The 9,789-nt window shown below is 50.8% G+C and overlaps 3 protein-coding genes across 11 annotated transcripts; 1 reads left to right on the top strand and 2 right to left on the bottom strand.

Annotated features, from left to right (window-relative positions):
* Positions 1–1,074: 1,074 nt before the first annotated feature.
* LOC131102931 (protein NATD1-like) lies at positions 1,075–2,378 on the bottom strand. The gene is made up of 3 exons (XM_058048628.2): positions 2,191–2,378; positions 1,771–1,889; positions 1,075–1,620 (listed from the first exon to the last, which is right to left on the bottom strand). The coding sequence occupies exons 1-3, from the start codon at positions 2,342–2,344 to the stop codon at positions 1,504–1,506; spliced, it is 390 nt and encodes a 129-aa protein (XP_057904611.2). The 5' UTR covers positions 2,345–2,378; the 3' UTR covers positions 1,075–1,503.
* Positions 2,379–2,541: 163 nt separating this feature from the next.
* LOC131102900 (dehydrogenase/reductase SDR family member 7C-B-like) lies at positions 2,542–5,921 on the bottom strand. 7 transcript variants are annotated; one of them, XM_058048577.2, is made up of 8 exons: positions 4,929–5,014; positions 4,204–4,262; positions 3,837–4,002; positions 3,646–3,758; positions 3,362–3,572; positions 3,206–3,298; positions 2,948–3,100; positions 2,542–2,889 (listed from the first exon to the last, which is right to left on the bottom strand). In XM_058048577.2, exons 2-8 carry the CDS (start codon positions 4,237–4,239, stop codon positions 2,690–2,692), a joined length of 972 nt encoding a protein of 323 aa, XP_057904560.2. In that variant the 5' UTR covers positions 4,240–4,262; positions 4,929–5,014; the 3' UTR covers positions 2,542–2,689. The 7 variants fall into 7 exon arrangements, with proteins under 7 accessions (XP_057904560.2, XP_078653625.1, XP_078653628.1 ...); XM_078797499.1 differs by lacking the exon at positions 4,929–5,014 and adding an exon at positions 5,790–5,921 and having other exon boundaries at positions 3,206–3,572; XM_078797502.1 differs by lacking the exon at positions 4,929–5,014 and adding an exon at positions 5,790–5,807 and having other exon boundaries at positions 3,206–3,572; positions 3,837–3,999.
* LOC131102873 (splicing factor U2AF 65 kDa subunit-like) lies at positions 5,462–9,657 on the top strand. Of its 3 annotated transcripts, XR_009119499.2 has the most exons (12): positions 5,462–5,632; positions 6,312–6,474; positions 6,977–7,080; positions 7,150–7,292; positions 7,361–7,477; positions 7,554–7,692; positions 7,761–7,840; positions 8,389–8,467; positions 8,646–8,768; positions 8,830–8,916; positions 9,016–9,258; positions 9,337–9,483. XR_009119499.2 is itself a non-coding variant. In XM_058048513.2 (11 exons), exons 1-11 carry the CDS (start codon positions 5,584–5,586, stop codon positions 9,466–9,468), a joined length of 1,380 nt encoding a protein of 459 aa, XP_057904496.2. In that variant the 5' UTR covers positions 5,462–5,583; the 3' UTR covers positions 9,469–9,657. The 3 variants fall into 3 exon arrangements, 2 of the variants coding, with proteins under 2 accessions (XP_057904496.2, XP_078653621.1); XM_058048513.2 differs by lacking the exon at positions 8,389–8,467 and having other exon boundaries at positions 9,337–9,657; XM_078797495.1 differs by lacking the exons at positions 5,462–5,632; positions 8,389–8,467 and adding an exon at positions 6,205–6,235 and having other exon boundaries at positions 9,337–9,657.
* The last annotated feature ends 132 nt before the right edge of the window (positions 9,658–9,789 follow it).

Genomic DNA, 9,789 nt, shown 5'->3' with positions numbered 1-9,789 from the left:
ATGTTCTCTACTGGTTAGCATTGACGTTAGCAAGCATTGAAGATACAATGAACAGAGAATGACTTACGCAAATGACAATATTAGTCACTTAGACTTACGCCATTGACAATACTAGTCACTTAGTCAGGCAATACATGGGAAAAAAGAGGTACAGGAGAAAAAATACCATTTCCGCAAAGACGTTCATGGCACGATCATACAAACAAGCAAGTCACTTTTCCATACAACCTACACGACATGGCGTCTTAAAACACGAAGAGTGGCAACTATGAAAGGTGCGCGGATGTTACCACGGTGTTGTTTTCACGGTAATTCAAATAAAAAGATGGTAAATGTGCGGCTTCAGTCGTCGTTGGTAATTACTTACACCTGCTGCCATTTCATGTTTCATGGTTGCCGCGCAGCGGTGAAGGGCCAATCAGGAGGAGCCTTCACGTCACCTGACCGGAATCATCTGCCCACTCTGGCTTATAATGCCGAACGTGGAGCGGATGAGTTCGTCTACTGAAGGCTAACACATGAACAAATTCCACACACGATAGCTTTAAATGTACTGCTTTAAAGTCATTATGTTAACCTGATAAAATAAAGTTTCCATTGATAAATCTGACCCAGTATATTTCACCAGATTTGCCAGTTCGTTGAAGATATTATTTATGCTATCATTATGAAGCTATCATTATTGATGCTATCATTAATGATGCTATCATTATGAAGCTATCATTAATGATGCTATCATTATGAAGCTATCATTATTGATGCTATCGTTATTGATGCTATCATTAATGATGCTATCATTATTGATGCTATCGTTATTGATGCTATCATTGATGATGCTATCATTATTGATGCTATCGTTATTGATGCTATCATTGATGATGCTATCATTAATGATGCTATCATTATTGATGCTATCGTTATTGATGCTATCATTAATGATGCTATCATAATGTCAGGGCAAAAGGCTAAACTGACTGAATATTTTGCTTTAAACTTGAGTAAAAAAAATGATTTATTGCCAATAATAATGTAGGACACAGTAAGGAGCATTATTTATTTAATGTATTTGTTTAATATCATCTTTGATATAGAGACAAAACAACAGGTCCAGACAGTGAGAAATTATAATTTATTTCATAAATCTAATTACATAAGCACCCTCCAACAATTCGTTTCATTTCAAATGATTCAGCACATTGTATTGTATGTGTGTTATTTGTGTGTGTGTTGATGCACAACAAATATGGACAATGTGTGCGTGAAGACCAGGGGTGTGCAAACTGCGGCCCCCGAATGTCAGTAATGGTAAATAACAGTTGAAGTTGTGTTTATCACTTAGTTGGTGTTGATGAGGCACGCAGTCGCAGGTTGACTTATGTGATGCGTTACCTTGCTGTGGACGTGTGGTGTTATTTCCTTGCACCGTGAGGGTCTCCTGTGTTTGATGACCACCCATGTATAGATGTGGCCGGGGTCTCATCCAGAATGAACCCGACCATGGTATCAGCTGATGACAACATCTTTATAGTCCTGGCGAGGGTGTTCGTCCATGTACTTCTTTATGTACCAGCAGGACACTCGAGCCTGGAGCTTCTCCTCCAGCAGGAAGTCAATGGCAGCCTGAAAACAAGCAGAGCGTGGAGGGGGGGGGGGGGGGGGGGGTGCATCAGCCTACACCAGCCAACCTGAGCGGACGCCAGCCTTGCCATCATGAGCCAACACAGCTTGCCTGAGCCTGCGCTGCCATGGCAACACTCTGAGTAGTCTGACCTTTGACAGCAGAGCCGCCACACCTTGACCCCTGAAAGATTCGGGGACAAAGGTGGACATGAGATCCACCTGGTTTGGCGCCGTGAACCTGTAGAGGAGCGTTGCTGTCTCATTGGCTCCTGAGGGCAGTTGGAGGCAAAAAGACATCATAACAACAAGTCAAACATACATTTAAACTACAATTCAGACCTTGGTCATGTATTCTTTACAAATAAAACTGTTTTCCAAAACTGCTCCATATCGACATCTCAAACATTTCTTTACTTATTGGTGACGAATTCGGTTAGACTTCGTTTTTTAGCGAAATATTTGTATGTCTGAGCCGACTGACAGTTTCTCCAGTAGGCCGCCGCTCGACGCCGGGCTCGCGTTGTTGAGCTCGCCGCACAAGGGAGCATCGAAGGCGGCATCGGTGCTTACCTGTCCCACCTGCCGGAGAAACTGTGAAGCGCCGATTCTGTCGGTCGTGCTCCACCTTCAGCCCGAAGCTGGAGGTCAGTCGGAAGGTCGTCGGGTGAAACTTCGCTCTCACTGGGGCCAAAACTGAGAGTCTGCACAATATTTGAAGTGCCATCTATTTTATGCTGAGCAACACACACCGGCAGGCACGGACGTGTACTTTTAAATAATGACCGCTAGAGGACGCCAACCGAAACTTTACATGAAGATACACGAATGACGTTCCATTAAGGTCAAAGTTGACCACAAGGTTTCTCATAACTAGTTTATTGATGTCATGTCAATGCTCTTGTTATTTACAAACACACATGATGATTTGATATTCTTTATTTATATCATGGCGGCATTTGCTAGAGCCACAATGATAAACAACCACAAACAAAACCCATCAGCCTCAGACAGGTAGACGTGTGGAAGTGAGCAACACTAGCGCCATCATCGCTTCCCAAACAAAGCAGTTCTACATTTTGGCGGCTGTGTCCTTCACGCCTGCTGACATTACGGCAAAGAAGACGCTGGGGAAGAAGGACCTGGTGTAGATGGCAACCTTGGGGAGAGAGGGTGCAATCAGCACCTCTTTCTTCTTGGTGCTCAAAATGTTGGCCACCTCGCTGGCCGCCTCGCGTGGACAAACGCCCAGCGGCTTCTTGGAGTACAAAACTGTCCAAGCAAGAGAACATTTAGCGCTGGAATTGCTTTGTTTTCTCAAGACACTCACATGACCAGAAGGACTTGGCCGAGGCCGTCTGCTGCCCTGATGCGAGTCCACTGATGAAGGTGACATTTATGGTGCTCACGGAGATGCCAAAGTCCTCCACCTCGGCACGCAGGCAGTCAAAGAAGGCTTGGACGGCATGCTTGGAAGCGGCATCTGCCACATCACATAAGATGACATCATCATCTCCAGATGACAACAATACCACACCAGGATCCCAGCACCATCACCGGACCCGAGGAGGACCCGAGGAGGACTCACAGGAGGTGCGAAAGGGCACGGCCAGCTTTCCCTGAATGCTGTTGACCACCAGCAGGTGGCCGGACCTCCGGGACATCATGGAGGGAAGCACACCTGCAACACACATAGAGTCCAGGACGCTGGGAAGCGTTCTGGAGTGCCTGTTTCCATGGTTACCTTTCACCAGCGTGACGGGTCCAAAGTAGTTGTTGTCCATCAGCAGCTTGTCCATCTCCAGAGACAACGTGTGTGCAGGAGCTTTGACCTTCATGCTGCTGTTGAGGATGAGGGCGTCTAAGCAGCCGTAACATTCCAAGATCTCCGCCGTGGCCTCGGGGAGGTTCTCCATGTCCGTAAAATCCAGCAGCACCAGCTTAGGAGGGAAGGTCTGGGGACGAGGACAGACGGGGGACCTGTGATTTGGAGCCAGCGGAGGAACGGGAACACGGCGGCATCCTCACCATGCTGGGGTCGGAGGCGTCCACCAAGTCGCTTGAAAGCTTCTGAAGTTTCTCCCAGCTTTTCCCGCACAGGATCAACCTGGCGCCCTCTTTGTGGAAGACACTGGAACATTCTTTGGACAAAACACCAGCCCGTGGGGACAACGGAAGGAACACAGGAAGTGCAGACAAAACCCCAGGGACAGCGTTACCTTTGCCAAGTCCAGACAAAGCGTCGCTCACGAGCACCACCTTGTTGCGCACGGAGCTTTTGGACAGCAGAGCCAGCACCAGCATGTACAGGTAGAACATCCCGGCTGTGAGGGCCACCACGCAGGGAACCAGGAGAACCACGGTGGTCCACGTTGGCGCCATCTTCTGCGGGACAGACTTAGAAAGGTGACATTGCTCTTCCTTCCATGGAAGGATCAAGGATGGCTGGATGGTTGGTTAGCTCCTAGCAGCACGGAATGACACTCTTCAGCCTCCCAACGCCAACGCAACCCAACTCTCACACGCTCAACATCTCTGCAATGTTTCATGGAGATGACAAGGTGAAGGACTGAAAGTCTGTCCTACCCACACCGTCTCCGCCTCCGTCACATTGGAGTCCATTTCTACTCGCTCTTCCCGCACGCCTGAAACACAAACAAGGAGACAACACCTTCTCATGGAACACTGTACTCCAGTAAGTACACTCTACTGTGAGCACTGTGTACTTGCTTCAGGGGCGTCCCAAGTCTTTTATTGGCCAGCAGCATTCGCAAAAAATAGCAAGTGTGCACTTCTGCAATGAAAAGACTAAGTACAAGTAGTCTAGTGTGTACTTATGCGGTGAAAACACCAAGTGTTAGTACTCAAGTGTACAGCGATAGAATAAAGACTAAGTACAAGTCGTCTAGTGTGTACTTATGTGGTGAAAACACCAAGTGTTAGTACTCAAGTGTACAGCGATAGAATAAAGACTAAGTACAAGTCGTCTAGTGTGTACTTATGTGGTGAAAACACCAAGTGTTAGTACTCAAGTGTACAGCGATAGAATAAAAACTAAGTACAAGTCGTCTAGTGTGTACTTAAGTCCCCGGGCCTGTGTCCATCACCGCGACTGTCCTCCAATGACTTCGTAAACATCAAGTGTCCTTGAAAGTGAGACCGGGTGAGGAAGCGGAGCCTAAGCCGGGCCTAAGCCGGGCCTAAGTGGGGCCTAAGCGGGCCCTCAGGGACGGAGCCAGGAAAGCAAGATGAAAGCTCCAGGAAGCGAAGTGAAGTCAAAGCGTGCTGGCCGTCTCCCGGTGTGTACTTACTGTGTGTACTTGCGGTGCAGACCCTGTAGAGTCAGCATGTGTTGCAGTCCACGTCTCGGCTCAGTGAGCCCCCCCACCCGCCACCCCCCACCGGGAGCCAAAAGCTTCCCTGCTGCTTTCCTTTCAGCTTTTTATAGCGACACAGCTGACAGGCGTCCGTTGTCAGCGTGTTATGTTTAGAGTGATAGATTGGCGAGGGAGGGGCCTCCCATTGCCTCCCATTGCCTCCCATTGCCTCCCATTGCCTCCCATTGCCTCCCATTGCCTCCCATTGCCTCCCATTGCCTCCCATTGCCTCCCATTGCCCCCCAACAAGAGTGCTGATGTTGTCCAGTTGGTACAATAAAAACGCATACGTACGTGTGCTAATGTGTACATGAATGGGATGTTAATGTGAGTTGTCATGGCAACTGCACTGGATCAAATGTACTTCCGGTTTGATGTGATTACATTCCAATGCATTATCCGACCTTCCTATGCGTTAATTATCTTTTATTGTGAAGGCAATGACCGGAAATTACGTGTTGGCTGCGTCCGGTTTTTACCTCGAGGGAAGAGTTCTGATTCTGATTTAGCTGGCCCGGTCCAGACCGTGGACCGGCTGTCATTTCCCGTCCTCCTCAGCCCGAACTCAGCGATCTGATGTCGGAACAAAATGTCGGATTTTGAAGAATTTGAGAAGCAGCTGAGCGAGAACCGCCAAGGTAAATATACGTCTTTCCTTTTCCGGTCGCCGAGCCTTTCTGACGATCTCAGGCTTCCTTTTATCAATCGGTCCGGGCCGGGTCAGACGAAGTTAGGAGACAGGTCAGGTGTCAGCGACTCATTCTTGTTAGCTTAGCCTCCAACGACGTCACTCACCTGCAGGAGGCGACCGGACTGCTTAGGAAAGGGAGCCGGTTTAAAGGTTTTCCCGGGCCCTGGCAGTGACTGCAGACCGGCACCCAAATCCTGACATCCATCCAGACTGCCTATGCTTTCGTCTTCAATTCGGCTCAAGCGTGGCTGTAAAACTGATGTTACAATTGCTTCAGGAAGCATCAACATCAACATCAACAGCCTGCCCTTCGTCCATTGAGAAAAGCCTTGTCTGATCCATGGTTTCTTCAGGCACCAAAAGCATTCCCAAATTGGTGGATGCTTTTGATACTGGAGTCATCTGAGGCCAAGTTCGTCCGTTGAAAGGTTGACCAATCCTAAATGGTGAATTGTCAGTAAAGTCTATGCTAGTTCTTAATAATGAATCCTTTATTTGAATGCTTCTATTCTTTGACTTCCTGCCTTTTTCAAGATGGTTGCTATGGAAGGTGCGTTCAAGAGCAGAGGACTCGGGAGTGTCGTGTTGCTGTTGGGAACCTTGTCAGTCTTGTGTGATTTGTGCAGAGAGAGAACGAGAACGGGACAAAAACAGGAGCCGCAGCGGTTCTGTGGCTCGCGGCGACAAACATGGCGGCTGGGGCAAAGAGCGGCGAGAGAAACGGAGTCGCAGCAAAGAGCGAAAGAGTCGGGATCGGCGGAGCGCCTCGCAGGACCACAAAAAGCACAGGTGGGTCCTCTGCACCCCTACAAGACCTTCTGGCCAATCACAGGCCTGAAGATGGAAAAGACGCCATAACCCATGTGTGTCAAACTCAGGCCTGGGGGCCGAACCCGGCGCACGCTGCTATTTCATCCGGCCTGTTTGTAAAATAGCATTGAGTTAGCCACGGCAGCACTTCAGCCATCACACCGTCTTACAAAATAACATCTTAAAAGGCATCAGACACTCAAAAGTCATCATTGTAATATGAAAGTGCATCCTAATATGAAAGGAGGGCCGCACGGTGGTGGAGTGGTTAGCATGCAGGTTGCTTTCCAAAAACATGCTAGCTTGATTGGCCACTCCAAATTGTCCAATGGTATGAATGTGGGTGGGAATGCTTGTTGTCTATATGTGCCCTGGGGTTATATATCCGCGGCGTGTGGGTAGAATCCCAAGAGTACGTGGAATGATCCGACCAATCAGTGACGTCACACGGAATGACCTTGTCCCTACGTCCCCCTCGCAGTCATTCCCCACGCAGGACCAGGAAGAAGAAGACGTGCAGGTACTGGGATGTCGCTCCTGCGGGCTTCCAGCACATGAGCCCTCTGCAGTACAAAGCCATGCAAGGTGCCCCCCCCCCACCTTTCAGAGTCACTGTCACCCATGACGATGCTGATGCTGCATCTTGATTGACAGCAGCGGGACAGATTCCCAGCATCACTCTCCTGGCGACGGCCGGCATGGCGGCGGCCCCGACCCAGGTTCCGGTGGTGGGCAGCCAGATGACCAGACAAGCCCGGCGCCTCTACGTGGGGAATATTCCCTTCGGCGTGACCGAGGTAGAGCGACCGCCTCTTCCATGCTCATGCCACTAGCGCCGCCATCTTGCTTGTGTTTTGTTCCCCAGGAGTCCACGGCCGAGTTTTTCAACACCCAGATGAGACTCGCCGGCCTGGCGCAGGCTCCCAGCAACCCGGTCCTGGCCGTGCAGATAAACCAGGACAAGAACTTTGCCTTCTTAGAGGTGCCACTTCACGTCCCAGATCCAGCACGTTAGCTTAGCCGAGCATAAAGACGCCTGTGGTGGTCCCGTCCCGCAGTTCCGCTCGGTGGATGAGACCACGCAGGCCATGGCCTTTGACGGCATCATTTTCCAAGGTCAGTCTCTGAAGATTCGGCGACCTCACGACTACCGGCCGCTGCCCGGCATCTCGGAGCAGCCGGCGTTCCACGTGCCAGGTTGGTGGTGGGACACGGGCGTGATGGGGCGCAGCAGAACTTCAGCTGCGTTGTGTTGCTGTGTGCAGGCGTGGTGTCCACCGTGGTTCCTGATTCTCCTCATAAGCTTTTCGTAGGAGGTCTGCCCAACTACCTGAACGACGACCAGGTATCCCCCTTGACACCTGAGCCGTAGAAACCCCCCCCCCCACTGAGCTGAGCAGATGCAGACTTAAGAAGGCAGCATTGGTACGGGAGCTAGGGCCTGCTTGGTGATGTAGGACAGGGGTGTCAAATGGGGGGGGGGGGGGGCACTAAGACCAGTATTTGCTACATGACCATCTTAGCTGAGCCTCCTGCAGTAAAAGCCTGTTGTTGTGGTGGTTAAGTCTGGTGCTTGTCTCACCCAGTTGCTGACTTCTAGTGGCCAATGTAGTGAACTGCAGCCACAAACTTGTATTTCCCTATTTTTGCCATTTTGATGCTTGACATATGATGCATGATATCTATGCTGAAATATGCATATTTTAGACAGTGGCCAGGCCGTAGTCAAGCAGCCATCTTGTCTGAAAGAATGAACACAGTATGTCCTGGTGTGGTGCTCCAAAGAGAGGAACGTAGTGTATGGATTGAAACCATTGCCATTTATTGTCATATTTTCTATGCCTTGGTACTCATCCCTCTTTCGTTTTTGTTCCCCCCACTTTGTCCCCCCAGCTAGATCTTAAGTCTGCGCTCATATTTTGTTCACTAGTTCTGATCCGCTGCCGCCATGCATCATGTAGGACACGACCAGGCAAGTAAGACACGGCGGTCCATCACGGACTCACCGCAGGCCTCCTCTCTCTCTCTCTCTCTCCCATCATGCTTTGGGGTGGGGCTCAGTCAGTCGTAGACGTGAACCGTCTCCTCTCTCCCTGATCCGCCTCCTCGCATGTTTGATGTGAAATGGCGCCGTCCTCTTTGGCTTGCAGGTGAAGGAGCTGCTGACGTCCTTCGGGGCCCTCAAAGCGTTCAACCTGGTCAAGGACAGCGCCACCTTGCTGTCCAAAGGCTACGCCTTCTGCGAGTACGTGGACATGGGCGCCACCGACCAGGTGAGTGAGGCGTCACGCTGCGCCGGTGCGACGCTGAGCTTAGGAGCCTTCTGCTCGCCAGGCGGTGGCCGGACTCAACGGCATGCAGCTGGGCGACAAGAAGCTCATCGTGCAGAGAGCCAGCGTGGGAGCCAAAAACGCCAACCTGGTATTTGCTGGTTATTTCTGTTGTGTTGTGGAGGACTACGACGGGAACGACATCTGTTTGTGTTGCTGTGAATGTGCGGTCCCCGTCTTTGTCGTGCAGGCCGCCATCATCGAGACCCCGGTGATGCTGCAGGTTCCCGGGCTGCAGAGGCTGCAGAACTCCGGCGTGGCCACAGAGGTGCTGTGCCTCCTCAACATGGTGATGCCCGAGGAGCTGCTGGATGACGACGCCTACGACGAGATCCTGGACGACATCAGAGAGGAGTGCTGCAAACACGGCGCCGTCCGCTCCATGGAGATCCCCAGGCCCGTCCACGGCGTGGAGGTACCCGGCTGTGGAAAGGTGGGCTGCCCTTTGACCCGTTGGCCTCGCTGCGTGTGCGTGGTGATGATGTTGAAGCGTGTCATGTGATCGCTGCAGATCTTTGTGGAGTACGTGTCGGCCGCCGACTGCCAGAAAGCCATGCAGGCTCTCACGGGGCGCAAGTTTGCCAACAGGGTGGTGGTGACCAAATACTACGACCCAGATATGTATCACAGACACGACTTTTAGGCTGCAGCCTTCACCTCCTGCATCCACGCTGCCACCTGCACGACCTTCACCACGCCAAGTGCAGCCCATCACGGTATTCCAAAGTTGTAAATATTACACGAAACCTTTGCCGACCCAGAGCTCAGATGCAGGATTCCACTTTGAATAAATTCAACGTCTTTACATATTTCGGCCTGCACATTCTTCTTTTTTGTTGTACGTACCCCTCGGTGGAAAAGGTTAGGACACCCCTGGGCTGAGGGGCGCTCACTCTTGTCAAAGATACAAGGTTGATCTGCAGCATGATGGGATGTTTATGTCACATGGTTTCGTTCAACACTG

Source organism: Doryrhamphus excisus, linkage group LG16 (assembly GCF_037039965.1).
Source record: "Doryrhamphus excisus strain RoL-2023G ecotype Guam linkage group LG16, RoL_Dexc_Guam_v1.1, whole genome shotgun sequence".
In the NCBI taxonomy this organism is placed as follows: domain Eukaryota; kingdom Metazoa; phylum Chordata; class Actinopteri; order Syngnathiformes; family Syngnathidae; genus Doryrhamphus; species Doryrhamphus excisus.
Note: the sequence above shows the minus strand (reverse complement) of the source record. Positions and strands in the feature narration are given on the sequence as shown.